This window comes from Hesperophylax consimilis, chromosome 17 (genome assembly GCF_061612785.1).
Source record: "Hesperophylax consimilis isolate HC1 chromosome 17, BYU_Hcon_1.0, whole genome shotgun sequence".
Lineage (NCBI taxonomy): Eukaryota > Metazoa > Arthropoda > Insecta > Trichoptera > Limnephilidae > Hesperophylax > Hesperophylax consimilis.
In genome coordinates, this window is record NC_142852.1 from 9,276,815 (window position 1) to 9,298,296 (window position 21,482).

The 21,482-nt window shown below is 35.6% G+C and overlaps 1 protein-coding gene across 1 annotated transcript in view; it reads left to right on the forward strand.

The window, feature by feature from the left end:
- Nucleotides 1-16,594, forward strand: part of LOC149415939 (lysosomal alpha-mannosidase-like) — a 45,921-nt gene extending 29,327 nt beyond the window's left edge. Inside the window, exons 14-22 of the mRNA XM_089641767.1 lie at nucleotides 4,406-4,692; nucleotides 4,850-4,989; nucleotides 5,990-6,071; nucleotides 8,021-8,139; nucleotides 8,941-9,092; nucleotides 10,110-10,234; nucleotides 11,869-11,995; nucleotides 12,864-12,973; nucleotides 15,784-16,594. Of these exons, the coding sequence (XP_089497893.1) occupies nucleotides 4,406-4,692; nucleotides 4,850-4,989; nucleotides 5,990-6,071; nucleotides 8,021-8,139; nucleotides 8,941-9,092; nucleotides 10,110-10,234; nucleotides 11,869-11,995; nucleotides 12,864-12,973; nucleotides 15,784-16,206 (1,565 nt within the window). The 3' untranslated portion in view covers nucleotides 16,207-16,594. The remainder of the gene's footprint in view (nucleotides 1-4,405; nucleotides 4,693-4,849; nucleotides 4,990-5,989; nucleotides 6,072-8,020; nucleotides 8,140-8,940; nucleotides 9,093-10,109; nucleotides 10,235-11,868; nucleotides 11,996-12,863; nucleotides 12,974-15,783) is intronic.
- Nucleotides 16,595-21,482: the final 4,888 nt, after the last annotated feature.

Consider the following 21,482-nt stretch of genomic DNA (forward strand, 5'->3'; position numbering starts at 1 on the left):
TTGAGGTAGGCCGGACGTTACTTCAATAATAGTAGACACAAAGTTGTTTAATTTAACTCTTTGTTTTCTATTGCTTAAATAAGAATTAAAGAATGATAGCAAGGGGTTTCTGATACCGATAGCATATAGTTTGGCCATAAGGATTGAGTGGTTTACTTTGTCGAAAGCTTTAGAGAAGTCGGTATATAGAACATCTATTTGTGAGTTATCTTCTAGACCATTGACGATGGAATTGGTAAAGGATAGTAAGTTAGTAGTAGTAGATTTAGCAGATCTAAATCCATGCTGTTCCTCGATCAGTACATTTTTAAAGATAGGTGTGATTTTCTTCGTGATTATTGACTCAAATATTTTAGGAATATGGGATAAAATCGATATGGGTCTATAGTTTTCTACGTTCGACTTATTGCCAGATTTGAAAATAGGTCTGATATAAGAAACTTTCCAGGAGTCTGAAAAAGTGGCAGATGATATTGACAAGTTATATAACAAAGAAATTGGCTTAGATATAGTAAATTTACATTCCTTCAGTAATATTTCTGGAATATCATCAGGACCAGTGCTTGTTTTGCTGGGGAGATTTTTTAAGGAGTTAAAGACATCTATAAGTGTGATTTGACAATTATTTAAATCAATAGTATTAGTCTAGTTGAGTGGAGGGATAGTGCACGAGGTATCAGAATAAACGGAGGAGAAGTGTTCAGCGAAAAGGTTAGCGATGTCGAGACCGTTGGAAGCATGATTTTCATGAAAGAACATACTTGGAGGGAGATCATTATCATTAGTACTTTTTTGTTTAACAAATTTCCAGAATTGTTTAGGGTTAAGATTTAATTGTGTCTCAGTGAGTTCGATGTAGGATTTGTAGCACCTAACAGATTCGATTTTGGATAGTTCTCTTAGCTGAGAAAATTTATGGTAATGCGCCAAGTTGTTCGTACATTTGAATAATTTGTGTATTTTCTTTTTCTCGATTATCAACTTCTTTAGTTTCATGCTGAACCAAATGGGAAACTTAGGCTGGGAATAAGTTCCCTTAGGTACAAATAAGTCTATGGCATGAGTTATACATTCGTTGAATTTAAATGTAGCATCATTAATATTGATGTTCGATTCAAGAAATGTCCAGTCAGTTTGGGCGAGATATCTGTTCATGCTAGTATAGTCACCTTTGTTAAATTTGTAGTGGTATGTAACCGTTGATTTTAAGGTAAAATTTTTGAAAGGATTAGTGAAGTTGATATCGAGTGGTGGGTGATATTTATCTATTGGTAGTAATGAGTCAGAAGCTTCACTAACACAAACGCTAGGCGTGTTAGTAAAGATCAGGTCAAGACAGTAACCTTGACAGTTATGGATTGAGTTTAGTTGGAACATGTTCAAGTAGGCAAATAGATTCATTGTTATAGAAGCTTGAAGGGAAATATTACTAGGAGTTTTTACACCATGATTGTCATTGAGCCATATTACCTTCGGTAGATTGTAATCACCGCAAATAAATAATGAATCGGCATTTATAGAAATACGTTCTACTGCTTCAGTATGTGACTTGTAGATATCTGTTGAAGAGGATGGGGGAATGTAGATACAACCAATGATAAGTTTCTTGGAGCCAAGCAGAACACAAACAAATAGTTCTTCAGATACATCATTACGAGAATCAAGAATGTGGCAAGAGTATTTTTTTTTAACACATATCATAACCCCACCACCTCTAGACTTGTTTGAAGAGGAGGAGCGGTCACAGCGAAAAATATTATAATTATGCAGTCCAAGTTCGGTTGAAGGAATATTGTCTGATAACCATGTTTCAGTGAAAAATAAGAAATCATAAGGACTTATGTTTACGGAACATCTGAAGGCATTTAATTTAGTATTGAGACCGCGAATATTTTGATAATAGGAATAGAAAATTGTATTACTAGGATGACTATTCCGGTTCAGCCTAAAAAATTTACACGAGATAGTTCCCGTCTCTCAGCGGCTTGGCGGGCTGGACAGTCAGGGGAGCCAGTCTTGTGTGTGGCCGGTTTCCTGAAGAACTTGCAGGTGGCGCATGATGGTGGCTTGTCGGGCGTCGGGCAAGTATCACGATTGTGTCCAGGTTTTCCACAATGGTAACAGGTTGGCGTGTCAGCGTTACACTTTGTCGCAGTATGTCCATATAGTTGACAATTTCCACATTTAAGATTGTCGATCCAGTCCCTTACGGAATGTACCTGCCAGTCCATAGCTAGTTTGGAGACGCGAATGAGGGAGTGGCGAACAGAGGGAGGAACCCGAAAGACGTGGATACATCGTCCAGTGCGAGGTCCAGTTTTATGTGAGAACTGCAACTTATCTTTTAAATCATTTAGTTGCAGACCAGTTTCTTCATGAGTTTGTTGATGAATAGCCAAGGTGATGTTCTCGAGGGGTACAATTTGAGGTAAGCCGTGGATAGCTATCCGAGGAAGTTTATGGGAAGCAACGGCCGCTTTCAGACCGGCGTTGGATAGGGTCGGTGCATTGGCCAGTTTAATGGCCTCGGCATCAGTACTGGGATGCACGACTACACCTCCATTCCTAATTTCTCGTACTCCCGTGATTGTAATTCCCAATGATGATGGGTTAGTGGACGTCTTCAGTGTTTCAAGGGTATTATTAGAGGTAAGTTCCGTGTAGTGTTTAGGGTAGATAAGTACTGCGGGTCTTGCAGGGAGAATAGGTAAATTATTTCTGGTGTTAGGAGGATAATTTTTAGGGTGGGTTTGGTTGGAGACAATCGAGCTCCACGTGCTGTTGGTATTATCGGGCGATTGGTTTGATGACAGATGTTTGTATGTCATAATTTCTCCTTCGAGGATGCCTAGTTTGATACCCATTTGACCTATATTTCCTAACAGATTTGTGAAATTAGGGGCAAGCTTGGAAATCTGATCCTTTGTGAATTTATTAGAAGAATCCAGTATTATTATATTTAAATTATTTAATATGGAAGTTGCCTTCGCCAGGAATTGCTGCGCAGTATTTTCTTGGTCCATTGTATATTCAGAGTTGATTGTGGTTATTACGAGGTTATTATTTGGATAACTGATGTTTGGCCTTGTCGTAGTGAACTATCTGACCCAAAAACGGTATCTATGAGTTTTACTATGGAGATGTTATGACGCTGTTTGGCATTGATGTATTGAACAATCTGAACCAAAAACGGTATCTATGAATTATTTTCAATGGAAATATTTAACCTTATCCAATTGACTATGTTAAATTTCTTGGTTCAGTGACCTGTCACTTTGTTTATGAAAGATTGATTTTATCACTAGTATTAGACTTTTCATATGCTATAACACTATTCACCACTGGTTTAATCACTGTTTAACATGTGGGACAAATAATCATAGGAATTGGTGACTTTTTCAATATAATTTTGAAAATTATCGCGGAGCGAACCGTAGCCGTACGCCACACATAGCAACGACATTCTATATTATATATTATATGTTGTTTGGTTGTCATCATATTTAAATTTTGTAACATAATTTTAACTCTAGTAAAAATGTTGCATTTTAAAATCATCCTCATCCCCCTATTTTGTATAACCTGGAGTTTATTATTTTGGGCTTCGTTACATAAGAATAAAACACTAGAACAATAATTTAAATGCGGAGTAACAATAGAATTGTAAAAAAGGCGCGTTGTCTTTAGATCCAAGTTATTTCTGATCCTTTTTAGGAATCCAACTTTTTAGCAATTTTCTTTGTTATGTTTTTAAGTGTTCATCAAATTTTAATTTTTCATCTAATATTACACCCAGATATTTAATACTACTCACCCTTTCTATGTTTACGTTATCAATTTTTAGTATTGCCTGCTCGTTTCCCCCTACACTATCCACAATTAAAAACTTTGTTTTCACAACATTCAATTTTAGTTTGTTTTGGTTTAACCAAAGTGTTACACAATTTAAGTCAATTTGTATTTTTTCAATGGCGTCCTGTAAATTTTTACTGGCTATGTATAACAATGTATCATCAACAAAGAGTTTAATTGCACAATGCTTTAACACTTTGATAATATCATTCATGTATATAATGAACAACAGTGGACCTAATACAGAACCCTGCGGAACGCCTTTATTAGTGTGATGTGGTTCAGATGTTATACCACCATATTTTGTTTCTTGCGTTCTTTCTGATAGGTAATCAACGAACCATTTAGATTCTTTACCATTAATTCCAATATTACTTATTGCCTATATTGCCTGCTCGTTTCCCTCTACACTACTTGTGGTGGCGAATGGTGGAAAAAGTCAGAGACATTCGAGAATGACATTAGCGAGATGAACTAGCTTTACATTGAATTTCAAATGCAGATTTAATAATCGATGTAACCAACACTAATATTAATAATATTTGTATTACAGGAAAAGAATTATCAACTCAGACTGTGAAAATATCAGTGGATTCCTTAAACCAACTGAGTCGTGTCTCTGATGCCACTGAAGAGCTGGTCTTCCTAGTTGAGGCTTTGCCAGCTTTAGGGTACAGAGCCTTCTACATATCCTCGTCAGCAGGAAACCAGAGGCAGTTGGAACCTGAGAATGGAATGATGGCAGACCAGGGTATGCTGGTGGAGGTCTTGGAGCAAGTGGACGAAAAACACTTTTATAAGAATAAAGCGGTTGATGACGAGAACTCCATTGCTAATGATGTGAGTCGTTTTAAGTGTTTGTTTTTTTTGTTATACCTATGCCGTGTTTTGGACAGCTTTGGTGTCCATCATGTCTTCAGGGCAATTGCGACAGTGTGAATCCGGGCAACGCCAGAAACTTCGGCTAGTTATCAATAAAATAATTTTCGTTTTACAGAAACTCAGGCTGTCTGTGGATCCACAAACCGGTTTCGTCAGTGAACTATACATCGCCGAGAAGAACCTTACAATTGCTCTAAAGCAAGAACTGCTGTACTATGATGGTGCCTTGGGAAATAACGACGGTTCACAAAATAGGTAAAATATAAGCCTACTTTATAAAATTATTGAAGTTAGGGCCGGTTGTTTCACAGAATTTGAACAATTCGTCATAATTTAAATATCTGTGAAAGTTGAAAATCCAAAGAACTTGAATAGAAGTTCTATTCAAGTTCTGTTTTATTTCAGCTCTGTGAAACAACTGACCCATGATTGCAGAACTTGAATGGAACTTTTACAGAATTTGAAATATTATTTTTAAATTTGAAAAATTGTTAAATTTTTGTGAAACTATTCGTCTCGTATTATGTGTTTCAGAGGCATTCGAATATAACATTTTCATCGAATGTAACATTGTCATTGAAGGTAACATTGTCATAAATTGTATAATTCTCATCAATTATATAATTGACATCAAATTTAGCATTGTCATTAAACGTAACATTGGCACCAATATAATATTGTCATCAAATAAAACATTGTCTTCAAATGTATCATTGTCATCAAATGTAGCATTGTCATCAAATGTAGCACTGTCATCAAATGTAGCATTGTCATCAAATGTTAAATCGTTTCAGTTTTATACCAATTGTGATCAGCTGACAAGCGCATTATCGCTATCATACTAACTAACTAACTAACCATCACGCCGTTTCTCCGCAGGGGTAGGCAGAGAGGACGGACCGCCAAACAACTCGGTCACACCACACACTCCTTGCCTCATTCACATTCATACATCGTCTCATACATACTCTTCTATTGTTCTGACTCTTGACATGGCCCGACTCAAGTATCTGATTCACTTGGTCGTGCCATGTCTTCCTCGGGCGTCCCCGACTTCTGCTACCATTCACATTTGCATCGTATATTCTACTTACACTCCTTTCTTCGCTCATTCGCTCTACATGCCCAAACCATCTAAGCGTCCCTTTCTATCATTAACAGTGAAAATTTGATTAAAAGCTCAAGTGGGGCGAGAACCAGTTTTGACGAGGCATGGGTATTAGGATTAAATAATAGTTATTGTTTTTGATTTCAGGTCGTCTGGAGCATATATCTTTAGGCCAAAATTCACAACTGCCGAATCCATTTCTACCAAACCAGAGAACACATTCTCCAAGGTATTTTTCGTTGTTATTAAAGCATTCGTTATTAGGACATAATTTTATTTATTTATTTATTAATTTTCAACGCCCTGATGGGCTTTTACATGACAAGTTCATAATACAGAGACGGTTTTATAAATAAAAAAGATAACTATAAAAATATAACTAGTAAACATCATATGAAAGGTATACAGATAAATTTAAGCAAAGATAGTGCACAATAAAAGAGAAAGATTCTAAGTTGTAAATGGCATAGAAATAAACTAGTATGTATGTTAGTAATTACAAAATTTACAGGTGACTAATTAAATGTGATGAATAATACATGACAAAATGCAAGATACATAAACAGAAAACGGTAATAGGTTTTTACATTGTAGATTAATATAGAAATACACAAATATGTATATGCAATAGACCCTATGTGATGCTCCATAGATATCAAAATATTCTACGTAAAAATATTGTTCAGATATTTCTTGAATAAAGGTAAACTTGTATTAAATACATCAATGTTTGAGGTGAATTTGTTCCCTAGTGTGTGTAGTCGTGAAATTGGTGCATGTGTGTGATAGTTGGTTACAGAATTATTGTTGCAGAATAATATGTTTTGCCTTGTTTCTCGAGTAGGTACTTTAAAATCAATGAGATTCAGGAGTTCGCAACAATCTAATTCGGAGTGAATAATTTTAAACAAAAAAGTTAGATCGTTTATTTTTCTTCTGTTTTCTAGGGAGTGCAATTTAAGTGTATTTAGTAAAGATGTGTAGTTAATGTGTTGAATAGGTATGTGTAACTTGAAGTTAATAAATCTTAAAAATTTGTGCTGCACTCTTTCAATATTTCTTATATGAATTTATAATATGGAGACCAAACTATGGAATTGTATTCCAGCAAGCTGCGTACGAGTGACAAATATACGATTTTTATAACTTCCAGCGAATCGAAGTCTTTGATTGTTCTGATTATAAATCCTAGTGTTTTCATGCCTTTGTTAGTTATTTGTTGAATGTGATTTATAAAGTTTAATTGCATATCAAACACAACTCCAAGATCCCTAATTTCTTTGACTTTTTCTAAGATTTTAGTATCTATTGTGTATTTGAAAGATAGTGGGGTCTTTGTTCGACAAAATGTTAGTGTCTTACATTTATCGATATTGAGGAATAAGTTGTTTGCGACACACCAATTTTGCAATTTGACAATGTTTGACTGTAGGATTAGGCAGTCGCCTATATTGGATATTTCTTTGTATAATTTGATGTCATCGGCAAAAAGCAGAACTTCTACATCGTCGAAACAACTTATGATATCATTTATGAATATTAAGAAAAGGATGGGGCTGAGATGACTCCCTTGCGGTAGACCACTAGTTGCATATAATAACTTAGATTTAGTATGTTTAATTTTAACAAATAAGATTCTGTTAGACAAATAATTTGAGAACCAATCTAACAACTTACCTCTCAATCCTAAGGCATACAGTTTTCTAAGTAATATTTTATGTGATACTTTGTCAAAAGCTTTTGAAAAATCTATGTAGATACTGTCAACTTGTTTTTTTTTTGTAAAAGATTCTGTAATATAGTTATGGTAAAGTAACAGGTTAGTAGCAGTTGACCTACCAGAAACGAATCCGTGTTGGTTTTTATCAATTACTTTTAATACTGATGGATAAATTAAATCGAGAACAAGGGATTCAAAGATTTTCGGGAGTGCTGATTGTATGCATATAGGACGGTAGTTTTTAATGTCTGTGTCGTCACCTTTTTTGAAAATCGGGGTAATATAACTAGATTTAATTAATGAATATTGTCACAGATTTTTCTGTCTATAACTGTATTTAAGCTTGAACATGAAACTTTTTTTGTTGTAATTTAGTAATTAGTATTTTAAAGAACCCATTTATCAGGTGCTAAAAATATATATTTATTGGATTTGCAATAATGTTTTTGTATGTTTAGGGAGAATTAGTTGAGGAGCTACACCAGCGGTTCTCAGACTGGGCTTCTCAGACCATCAGGATCTACAAGGACAGTAATCACGTGGAGTTCGAATGGGTGGTGGGACCTATCCCCGTAGAGTGAGTACCTTCCTATCTGGTCATTAGTCATCCAATCATCCAGTTATCTGATAATTAAGCCTTTCAATCTTCCAGTCATCGATCTGTCTATTCATCCAGTCTTTTTTTCATATTTACCTAGTCATCTAGTCATTCAGTCATCCATTCATCCAGGCGTAAAGTGTTGTAGTTATATAATAATCCAGTCATCTATTCATTCAGAAATCTAGTCATTCAATCGTCTAGTGGTTTAGCCATCTAATCATCTAGTTAACTATTTATTTGGGCATCTAGCAATCAAGCTACTGAGTCATCCAGTCATTCAGTTATCCCACCATATGGTCGCCGCGTCATCCATTCAAATATTCATCTATTTATCTAGTAATCTAGCCATCAAACCATCTAATCATTTAGTCATCCAGCCATCAATTCATACATTCGTCTGGTCATCTAATCATCCAATCGTCTATTTGTCTAGCCATCTAACCATCTAGTAATTTAGTCATCCATTCATCCAGTTGTTTGGTCATCTAGTCATCTAATCATCCAACCATCCATTTATCTAGCCATCAAACCATTTAGACATTTAGTCATCCAATCATCTGAGATCCTTACTTCTACAAACATGTCAGTATTTTTCATACATTCTTTGCCAGTTCAATGCCTTCCTGCCGTACGTCAGAGTGAGTTTCAAAAATCCCTGTGGACTGCTAGCCCTTGCTTTTTTTTGACAGATATGTAATTATCTTATTTCATTCCTCTGTCATTTTACTTTGTTTAGTAGATAATATGTCTAACATCGACTGTTTTGTATATTTGCAGGGACGGTGTAGGCAAGGAAGTTATCTCAAGATTCTCGACAGATTTTGAAACAGCTGGCACCTTCTATACTGACTCCAACGGGCGGCAGTTATTGAAGAGAGTCAGAGATCAGAGGCCAGCGTGGGATGTGAAGTTAGAAGAACCTGTCGCTGGTAAGTCACCTGTCAAGACCTGTGCCATCTTTGTGATGATGTGTGGATGGTCTTTTTGGGAAGAACAATGAATGAACATGAGTTTCTTCAAGGCTTGTTGTAGGAGAGAGGAAATAAAAAGGTTAGCAAATCGTTCCACAGCCGAGCTGATGAACTCAAGAACGACTCTAGAACTACCGGTTCTCGTGTGACAAACTACAACGGTGTACGGTATAGACTGTGTGCATAGGTGCCGAAGGCATCAAGGACAGCATTCCCACCTGACGTTTGTGCTTTAAAGATTGCAATCCGTTTGTTAAGACAGAGGAATCTAACAAAGGGATTCCCTGCTTCTGCACAGAATCGAGATTTTTTTTTTTTGGACCAGACAAGACAATGGGGCTCACCTGCCATTTGTACAGAGTCAGCAGTTGTGTACTATCTACAGTATCTGCGGTCCCTGTACAGTACGCCCAGCTTATTATTTCCTCTCCGACGCTTTTTCCTCATGGTCTTCGGGAACTTCCCAATCCCAACTTACATCTTTCGTCAAGGCACAACCGGTTTCCTGGGTTAGGGGCGCGGAACCTGATCCTCGTGAAACCTATCCAATGCCCTGCTTTCTCTCCCTAGGACTGTCTGGGATCGGGTGACTTCATTTTTGCAGGTGGCTGTAAATTCTTATGTTTTCCTGTTATGGTTGATACTTTGTACATATGACTAACCAAATAGAATAGATCTTACTAACAAGTTAATAATACGCAGCACTTGCTACTGCGAATAACATTGTATGCATGGACATTTTGAAGGTCTTGTTTTGAAATTATAAATGTAGTCTCATTATATCAAAAGAATTAGCGTCCTTGCGAGAGCTCTGAAGGGGTACCATCTGTACCTAAAACAGGGCGGGGAAGTGATGGGCCTCCTCCACTACGCCCTACTACCGAGGCTACTTGACTCTGGCTTCGATAGAGCACCAAGCATACCAATGCAAGGCATATTGTAATATAATAAAAAGGATTTTATTTAAATTTGCAGGAAATTACTACCCAGTGACATCTGTGATTGCAATTCACGACTCCAAGAGCAATCTGGACCTGTCTGTGCTCACTGACAGGGCGCAGGGAGGATCATCCCTCAAGGATGGAGAGATCGAACTTATGGTCAGCATTTCATTAACATTTTATTTTATTTATTTATTTAAAATATTAACAATATTTGGCGCTATACAAATATAGCGCCGTTTTTGTGCAAAATCACGCTGTATTTTTTATAATATACTTTCAACTTAAAAAAATAATACTTGGGGATAACATAAAGTGGGAAATTCAGCACTAACAAAGCCTTTTATACAAAAATAAAGTTGATCGTTTACAGGTGAAAAAATATAATAAGCAATAATTCAAAAATGATTTAAGATTTTCACGGCCAAAAGTTTTTTGTTATTTGTTTTTGGGGTGTTATGCCGTGTCGCGCTAACTCCTTCTTTAGCCAACGTTTAACATAAGCTCACATTTCACCACAACCTCAAATAACACATCTGCCCTGATGATGGACACTGCAATGCTGTCCGAAACGTTGGCTAAAGAAGGAGTTAGCGCAACACGGCATAACACCCCAAAAACAAATAACAAAAATAATCAATAATTGTTTATTGAAGTACTTGTACATATTGAATTATTTGGCGTGTTTGGAATAATCCGACGTAGCTCAGTGGTCCAGAGCACCTGACCGGACATCAGAAGGTGCGGGTTCAATTCCCGTCGGTGGAATTTATTTCTAACCGGGAGATATTTTCAATTTGTATGGATATTTCCGGCGAGTAATTATTGCTTATAATAATTTGTTATCCTTTGTTCTACGCATAAAAACATTGTTTTATAAAAATTATTTTAACAATAAAAAATAACTGTCTTAATCTGTGGAAAAGCAGTAGACTTAAAATTAGTTTGAAATAAAATTTTAAAATTAAAAATTAAAAATAGTGGACAGAAGAGACATCTCTAGTCAGTTTTGTATAGATTTTGCTCTGCAGGTGAGTGATAATGAATTACAGTCATCTTTGCATTAATCAGATGGATTTATCCGAATTATATCGTTTGTCAAAAGAGGTCGATTTAAGACTAAAGGATTAAAATATTTTTTCGCAATAAAGTGACAGTACTTTAGAATTACAATGTGTTGATTCTTCATGATTATTCAAAATTCCACTCTCTTGAGAGCTGGTGGTGACAGATTATAATTTCATACTGCGAATGCAAATATTATTGTGCCGATCACCAGTCCGCTGCCGAATTTGAAGATTAAGCAGCTAAACTCAATGCGAGTGATATTTATGGTGAGTCTTCTGTTTTTATGTATTTGGTGGCTGGATTATAAGTTGTTACTTCTCCTGCAGAGTGAATTGAATAATCAACCATTTTTTTTCATACGGAATTAAATTCCCTGATGGTTTGTGTGACTACAAGCCAGATCATCACCAATCTGTTTCAATTTTATTCAAACCGTTTCAGTTTCCATCAGTTGCAATCAATTTCAAGTCAATGAATATAGTTTGGTTTCAATCAGTTTCAACAAGTTTAAATCGGTTTTAATCAATTTCAATAAGTTTCCACCAGATTAAATCAGTTTTGATCAGTTTTACTTTTAATCAATTTCAGTCTAAATCAGCTTCACTCAGTTTCAGTTCCAATCTATTTAAATCAGATCCCATCGTAAGTTTAAAATAGTTTTAATCAGTTTCCCATTTCTCATAAATCTTATCAAAAAATGACCAATGGTGATGATATGTTTGCAGGTCCACAGAAGACTCCTTCATGATGATGATTTCGGAGTAGGAGAAGCCTTGAACGAGCAGGACGGTGGCAAGGGTCTGGTGGCAAAGGGAACCCACTATCTTCACGTCGGCGGCATCCAAGATAAAGGTATAACATGAGCCTTTTACAATAATATTATTATGCACCATATTATAATACGATATCTACTATTTTGGCTTCCAGTCTAGATATCATGAACCTCTGAAATCGATCAACAAGATAGAAGGTTTTTTATCAATATTATCGTTGATTAGTCGACAATTACTGGTAGGATCGCAGATCATGGAGGAATAATGCGTATAGTCTCCACGACCAGGAGTGTTTACAGTTTACAGAGTAGTTTAAATTCCCGATGAAGTCTTAACTTATTATCTCCACACTGGAATGAGATAAGGGGTCCAGTTAACGCTGTGGCAAGGGCTTATAATTAGCTGTAATTTACAGCGCCTTCCCAATCCATAAATTGTGTTCAGGAGATGGAAGATTGAAACGAGTGTCTGCACAATTGATTTGGTTTATTCTTGAGGACGATTTTTATAATTTACGCTGAGCGCGGTGACGGTGGCAGAAAGAAGGTAGTACTGGCGGTTGAATCGAACGCTATAACGGGAATGAAGATTCCTCTTGTCATGCTCGCTTGCGTATAGCAGCGGATTAATACGCGTTAGTATTGCCACATGTGGGGGGAAATTAAGTAGTCCCACAACGTCAATATAATAAAGTCTTTTAGTAGAAAGATGTAGTATACCTACAACAATGAATGATAGAGATTTGATAAAATTAGGCGTACGTGATGAATGAAAATCGAGGCATTAGAAGAATGTATGACAAATTAACATGCAGCTAGTATTCAGGTACTTACACCACAATACATAACCTAAAAAATTTACTTCAAACCATTTATAACCCCGAGAAACGCCTCCGGGTAAACGTCAACTAGTGTTATATAATATTCAATGGATGTTTTTGATTGCAGGTCTCGTATATAGAAGGCAACTGATCCTGAAGAAACAGCTGGAACCTATGACGTTGTTCTCATCTGCTGATGACTTCACCTTTGTTCAATGGCAGGAATCCGACAACGAGGTAAATTACTAGTTCCTAATTGTACTAGCTGCACGACATGTTCTCATTCGCTCCATAGTTTTTATTTGTTTTAAGTTTTTTTAACATATGATCCAAACACAGACATATGAATATATAGACTAGAAATTAAAGGTGAGGGGTAAAATCAACTGTTGAAGAACGAAGGGGGTAAAGCTGACTGTGATTCGTCAATAAATCAATCTGACAGTATATAGGCATCTCGCATTATAATATCACCATTTAGTTCTTAAAAGTAAAATCTGCTTTTGAATGAATAGACATTTTTACATGGGAGCGCAAATTACTCGCCACCTTATGAACAAATTTGCGAAGTCCAAATTCGGCAAAAAAAAATTTCTTCTATTTTCAGAGTCGAATATTTTGTTTACGTATTTAGTTAAGACACTTTTATAAGTGTTCATAATTTAGTTCCCAGTAACCAACGATGCGTACAGATATATCTCGATGTGATAGTATAATATGTTTCTACAAACTGATCCATATTATACGATGTAATTACGCTTAAAATAATGCTTACATATGGAATGTAATACGACAATAATTGGGTTTATTCTCTTTTTCACATCTATTTTTACAAGTTTTCATAGCTAAGCCACCATTTTGCCGTGTTATTTCGTAAAATGCCTCGACCATAGCTCGACGCTAGTTCGAACAAGAATGATGACGTCACGTTTTCTAAATTCACTTGAGGCCATACGCGAGCCCAGCCGGCTCCAATGGAACCGGTATGGGGAGTGGGGAATAATACGCTTTTAATCACTTAGGGCAGGTCTACTAATATTCATATGTCTATGGATCTAAACGGTGTTAGAAAGAGAAAACATAACGCTTCATATTCTAATCTAAAAGGTAATCACAGAATAATTAAATTAATGCGCTATGAACCCAAAGATACCGACCGCAATTTGAGAAATATTTATGAAACTGATTTTTTTAGATAGGGATATATATTTTGATAGGATTTTCACTATTATTTAGAAGATTTCTTCCGTAAGATTTATATATACAAAAAATGCACAAGGTATTTATAGAAAGTAGAGAAAATTCTATGTTTTTTAATCGAGTCGTAAATAAATATTTTAGCGCGCTTACATTGTTAATGCTGGCTAAACTTTATGAGATACATCAAAATAATTTACTACAGAATTGTATATCTTGAACAGGCCTACAGAAAAGTATGCTATGGTACATGTATATCTCTTTTTTTATATTAACTCCACACAGGAGGCCCTGAAGAAAATAATTTCCCTCAGGGCCTAAGTCATCTTTGGGGATGCTGTGTGGAGGGTCTTTTTGTGGAGAGGAAGGAGTGAACATGGGTCTTGAAGAGTCCCATGTTGTAGGAGGGAGGAAACACAGAGGCCGGCAGTTCGTTCCACAGCCGAGCTGTTGAACTTAAGAACGAATCGTAGAAGCGACCCGTTCTCATGTGACAAATGTCAACCGTGTACAAATGTTGGGCGCGCGTTTGGCGTGTATCCTGACTACGCACCGGTGCCGAAGGGATCAATGACGCTAGTTCCTCAGAGTATCTTCCATTGTAATACCCATGTAATCTCTTAAAGATAACCCACAACAACGCCGTTGATTTTATTGCAATGTTGAAATACTCTGACCTTCTGAAAGAAATGCCAGAGGCCTGACGGGTTGATAGTGATCGTAATATTTAAATAGCGCTGTTTTCGTGGAAAATTGCCCAAAGTGAGCTTTACAACTCAATTTATATAGCCCATAACTTATCACTTTTTTGTTGACTACGAACTTTCAGTTAAGATTTATAACTAGTGACTTCAAACTTAAAAAACAACCAGAAGACTTGTAACTAGCAACCAAGTACAGTGACTTACATCTAAGACTTACATACATTCATTATTATGACCTTGCTAAAGATTTCCGCCACATTTTTCATTGCTTTCAAAAGTGATTTTTTGGATTGTGTTTGAAGTTTTCTGGTGCGTTTGTTTCACCTCAAGGGCGTTCCTAACCTAAGGGATAGGCAGAGAAGATAGACCGCCACATAACTCTGTCGCAGCCCACATTCATTACCACGTTCATATTATATCGTTCATAAATACCCTTCTGTTAAGGTAAACATACACTGGGCCCACACGCTCCCAATCCAAAGTCAATCTACGCTGTCCAGATTAACGTGGGACGTCTGAAAGAAAGATATTTAGATAGAAGGCCTTCGAACAAATTTATTTGAACTTTAAAGTTGTATTTTTTCTGACGTTAGGCGTTTACTAACATTTGCTGCTTGTTTTATGAGGCCCAGAGGAAAATAATTACCGTCAGGGCCTGTGTCATCTTTACGAATGCTGTGGAGGGTTTTTTTAAGGAAACGAAGGAAAGGAGTATTTCAGAAGTGAAAAGGTATGAAGGAAAAACCTAGACAATCCTTGTCATGAGCCCAGGCACCCCTGCTATGTTACCAAAGGTAGCGAACCACTTGGGTTGACCTATGGTAGAGATGTTGGTTATCCAATGAATGGTACCCATACCCGCCTCTAAAATTGTGATACTACGTTTAAAATGTTTACGTGCGTGGGACAATTTTGCACGTTGGCGTGGGAACACAGTTATGCATACGTTGCGTACGTAGACCCAGTGAGTTCTTACCTTTGTTCTGACTCTTGACATAGCCCGACTCAAGTATTTGTTTTAATTGATCATGCCAGTCCTCCTTGGGCATCCCTGACTTCTTCTACAAGCATCTTCATGTCATAATATACTCCTTTTTTCTCTCTTTATTTCCTCAATGTATTTATACCTTTTTGTCCTTTTTCTAGTTCTCCGGACTGAAAGCTGTATTGCCCGCTAACGTCCACCTCTTGACCATGGAACCTTGGAAAGAAAACTCAATTCTGATTCGTTTGGAACACTTCTTGCAAAAGACTGATGATCCAGCAGACCTATCCAAGCCCGTTAAGGTCAACATTGCCGGAATATTTACGGGTATCGATGTCCTAACGGTCAGGGAGACCACGCTCGCGGGTAACGTCTACCTCGAGCAGGACAGCAAGTTGACCTCGGAAACTCAAGGGGTTAACGAGGTCAAGGTTACCCGGAATGAGAACAATTCTGTACCTCAAATGGACGAATCAAAATACGATTTCGTTTCTGGAACCAAAGACAACGGAAAATTGGATGATTTTGAAGTAATTCTGGACCCTATGCAGATAAGAACGTTTATAATTACTGTCTTTTTTTAATGATTAGACAACTGATTTCACCAAATAAAAACATCATACTTTTTTACTCCTAGGCCTTATAAGAGCAATTAAATTCATTTAGTTTTATATTATGTTGAAGAAATTTACTTACAAATAGACAGGTTAAAGAATTTATACATGTGGACAGGTCAATGAATTTATATTTATTAACTGGTCAATGAATTTATACATGGAAGGGTCATTAATTTTATAAATATGGGTCAATGAATTTAAATATCTGTTCAATCAATTATTTAAAATGTTTTATCAATTTCAGCGAAAGAAGTAAGCGAAAATTGAGCTTACTTTTGGACGCATTAATCCAAATATGTTTGTTACCTCTTCATTGAATAGAATCAAAAACTATTTTTATTTGTTATCATTTTCTTTGGAGTTGAATAACTGTCTTTTATAATCCTGAATAATAAATGACTTCACAACCAAATATTGAACTGACTTTTAATTTTATATTAATTTTACACACTCCTAAATGTCCAAATTCTGTGGGACTATGTCTCCAACAAACGATTATTAATACAACATGTTGGCAAAAAAGCTAACTATACTATTGTTCTAAACTCTACAACAAAATCCCTCTCTTATTCAAAATTCACAACATTTTTTTAAGATTTATATCTCAAATAAAAAACTGTATACACAATATAGAGAGATCAAAAATAGATAATATACTGACACCACATACAAACTGAAACCACTCAAATGGACTAAAAAACATATTTTAATATATTTATAATTATTTCATATTATCCATATTGCAAAATTTTAGTAATATGTAAATGAAACTATTTATTTATTTATTACAAGCCCTAATGGGCTTTTACACACTACAAAGTTTAATAGTTGAGTATCACAATCATTATAAATTCTACAAAATTAAAACAATAAAAGAAACATAATACAACGAAAAAAGAAAAAAATATTAAATGTTACAACGAAAGCATATAATAAAATAAGATACATTAGTAAAAATTACGAGAAGTCTCACATAAATAGATATTCAAAATAAAAAAAATATATATATTACGGAAATTATAGATGTCTTTAATTATAGATACATAAAAGAATTGAAATAAACAATATTTATATTGATTACTTTTAAGGCGATGCCATACGTAGTAATTCAAAATCATGTGTTTTTGGTTTGAAAATTTGGTCGCCAGAAAATTTTTAGATGCTTTAATTAAATACTGCGAGTAGATTACATTTGGCCTTTGAAATAATAGAGTATTTTTTAGATAAATCTTTTTATAAGCCCAGAAAAAAATAGTGTAAAAGCCTATAAAAACTGCTTTAAAGTTCAAAATCTCCTACTTACGAACCCATTTTCTGTTATGGTTTTATTGTATAATGTGGAAAATTAAGTTATTTATAAAATGATCAAAAAAAAAAAATTATGCCTGAATATCCACAAAATAAAAAAAAGGCACTTTTTGGCCATGTTTTTTTTCCTGCATAAATCAAAACAGGCGGATGGTGTTTAAACCTTATCTCCATCTACGTAAGGGTTGTTATTGATAGCGGCTCAATTTAAAATATTACACGACGTAGTGCATCGCCTTAAGATGAAATATATCTCCCAGATCAGAGTATTTATTTCCGAGACTGTGAAGTCTTGGAATTGGGGAATTTTGATAAGACAGTGTCCTGGTGTTGTAAAAATAAAAGGGTAGTAAATTTCGGCAAAATCTTTTGGGTATGTGGATGCTGATTAATTGGAGTAACTCAGGACAGTCAATTTTGTAATGAAGTATTTTATGTAATACTATTAAATCTGTATTTATTCTACTTTCTGAAAGTTTTAATATGGAAAATTTATCTAGTAAGTATGTAGTTATAATCAATGTTTTCTACAGGAATATGCAATTTATAGTTTATATACTCCAAGAACTTATGTTGAATCCTTTCAATGTTATCGGAATGAGTATTGTAAAAGGGGGACCATAACGTAGAGTTATACTCTAGTTGGCATCTAACAAGGGTTTTGTACAACATGATAAATGTGCCTAAATTATTGAAGTCTTTTGAAATTCTCAAAACAAATCCAAGAGTCTTAAGATCCTTATTGATAATGTTATTAATATGATACACAAAAGTTAGTTATTAAGGAAGATAATTTCCTTCAGGGCCTATGTCGTCTTTGAGGATGCTGCGTGGAGTGTCTTTTTAATGAGAAGAAGGTAAGGAAGCTCTGGGAAGGAAAAATGTATGAGGGGTGAGAATCTAGGGATCAGTGTCTCCGTATAGATATATCCCTCCGATTTCCGATGGGTCGAGACTCGATAGACAAGTTGGAGAGGTCAAAGGGTCTCCCCAAACCAGCCTGAACACACCTCACCCGATGAACATGGACACCCCTGCTAAATCACTAAACGTGGCGAACCCCCTAGGGTGACCTATGGCAGAGATGATGTTTATCCAATAAATGGTTCCCGGGGCTGCGGTACCCAAACCCGCCTCCCAAGTTGAAACATTATCACAATTGAAGGATGTTGTGGGGTTGAAGGTAGTAGGTACCTCTTCCCTATCTCCTTCTCCTCCCCACCCATAACATACTCCAATAATTGGGAATACCACAAGTTCCGAATTGTATTCACTTCAAAATAAAATTCTATAATACATTGGATCTATAATACAAGGTTATATAAGAGTTACTTACTTAGGCGTCAGTTAACTGTCTGTATTAATGATCACTTATCCTACATGTTCGAAGCTACCAGTGGCGTACCCCAGGGTTCGCATCTTGGTCCTATACTTTTTAATTTATTCATTAACGACGTAACAAACATATTCACCCGTGTTTTCATTCTAATGTTCGCTGATGATATGAAGATATATAGAATTATTGACAATATAGAGGACTGTCTAACACTTCAATCTAATATTAATAGCTTTAACGATTGGTGTCTTAAAAACAAATTAACACTTAATGTAAAAAAATGTCAACTTATGAGATTCCACAGAAAACAAAACCCATTGTTGTTCACCTACTTTCTCAATAATCACACCTTATTATCTGTTGATGAAATAAGAGACCTTGGTATAACCTTTGACACTAAATTAACATTCATTAAACATATTAATAATATAACCAGTAAAGCAATGCAAATGTTAGGATTTGTCTCACGGATTTCAAAGGATTTTAAAAATTTAAAAACTGTCAAATTACTTTACACTTCACTTCTTAGAAGCCAACTAGAATTTAACACCACCATTTGGAGTCCTTACTACAGTGTACATGAGAATTCCCTTGAGCGCGTCCAACATAAATTTTTACGTTATATTAATTTTAAATTGGGAATACTCATCGAAAACATTAATTACCCCTCTCTGTTACATTTATTGGGACTCGATACATTAAAAGAAAGAAGAATTTGTTTTGACCTATTTTATTTATTTAAAATCGTTACCAACCTGTTGAACTCCCCAGAACTTCTTTCGCTAATATGTTTCCGTGTACCTAGTCGATCAGTTCGTTTCAAATTACCCTATCACTGCAACAATACAGGATCTAACGCTGAACTCAATTCTATAATGAATCGCCTACATGTACTTGGTAATAAATATGTTTTGGATGAATCTATAAACATTGCTAGTTTATCCTCATACAAACACCACTTAATTAAAACTGTATGTCAGCGCTTCTCTGATTGAATATAACCAAATACAGTTTTAAAGTATTAGTTTATCCGGGATTTATTGTAAATTAATTGTTTATATATTTATATATACACATTGTTGCATTGTATTTATAATAACCATTTCTATTGTTCTCTTTTATGCATTTTGTATTTATTTTTTTATCTATGTATATAAGTACTGTATTTATAATAAGTAAAAAAATGTTATTCTTTTGTAAAAGCCGCTATAATCGGCGTTAATAAATAAATAAATAAATAAACATTCGAGTTAACAAAATATATGTACAAATAATTGAGATGAAAAATAGAGAATCTTCCAAAATCCTCCAAATCAATGTTAATGATTATAGCAAAGTATAAAAATAGTTTGCAGAGTAGTAGAAATAGTTCGCACATACTCCGTTTAATGTTTGCCAAGTTCATATTTGACATACAGATTTAATAATAATGTGTTTATAGGCTGATAGACATTCAGTACCGTTAGTGTTCACGCAATATTTATTCCCTGCACTGTGTAGTCGGTTCATTACTGAATTTATTTCTGCTTTGGTACCTGCAATGTTACAATGGTAAGGTACCTTCTGACGAACCGTTCTACTAGGCATATGAAAGTCGATCAGCCTAAGGAGTTCAGGGGAGTCAAACATGTTATTAACAATTTTATAAAGAAAAAATAGATCAGAGCATGTAATGTTTTACCCTCCCTCAACGTTCTCGTTAACGGATTAATACTTCGTTAGGTTTGATCTTTGCAACTTCTCGCGGTTTATCAACCCTTCAATCTTAACGAATTAATATGTCACGTTGTGTCAATTTTTTGTTTCGACAGGGATTAATTCATTGAAGGATCCTTTTAATTGGTTGTGGTAACTTTGGTTCTTTTTAGATGAGGCGTGTTACATTCTGTATGGTTTGAAAATAAGACAATGACCGACTACCCTGATTTTAACTACCTTTTCCTACCTTGTTTGCTCGCCCAAACGTTTCCGGTTGCTGCAGTTGATAATGTGCTAATATAATGAGACAATTAATTACAAATTAAGTACATGAAATTCACTATAGACAATTCAATTCAAGATGCACAAGATTCTAAGTTAATGATTTGACTATGGATTGTTAGTTTTGTGGGTTATTTCTATGAGTAGGTATTTTCGGGAATAGCTAGAGACAAAACATGTGTTGCTTTCGATTGGTCTCCGTCCAAATCCCATCCATCAACGTGACCAGCTCGAGAGCAGCCAAGTTGATGGTCCAATCCCAACACCTCCAGAAATGAATTGAATATCGCTCAGCGACAGATGAGATAATGACATGTTTTGCCTTCTGCCGGAGGGTGATGAAGGTGGAATGTGGGTCCTTGGTGGTAGTTGTTGATGTTGATGTTGATGATGAATGATGAAGATTCATCTTATACCGTTAGGTACAAGGGGCTGCTCCGGTCCGGTGGCATGATTGCCTGGTGTCAGGAACCATTTGGGCCACGTGGGTAGCGCGAGGTTTAGGTCGCGTCAACCTCCCCCAAATCGATGATGAGTTGAGCTTCGCCAGCATGCCGAAAATTAGGAGTCCACTCTACTAACCTCAAACATAAACATATACTGAAGTGGTTTGCATCAG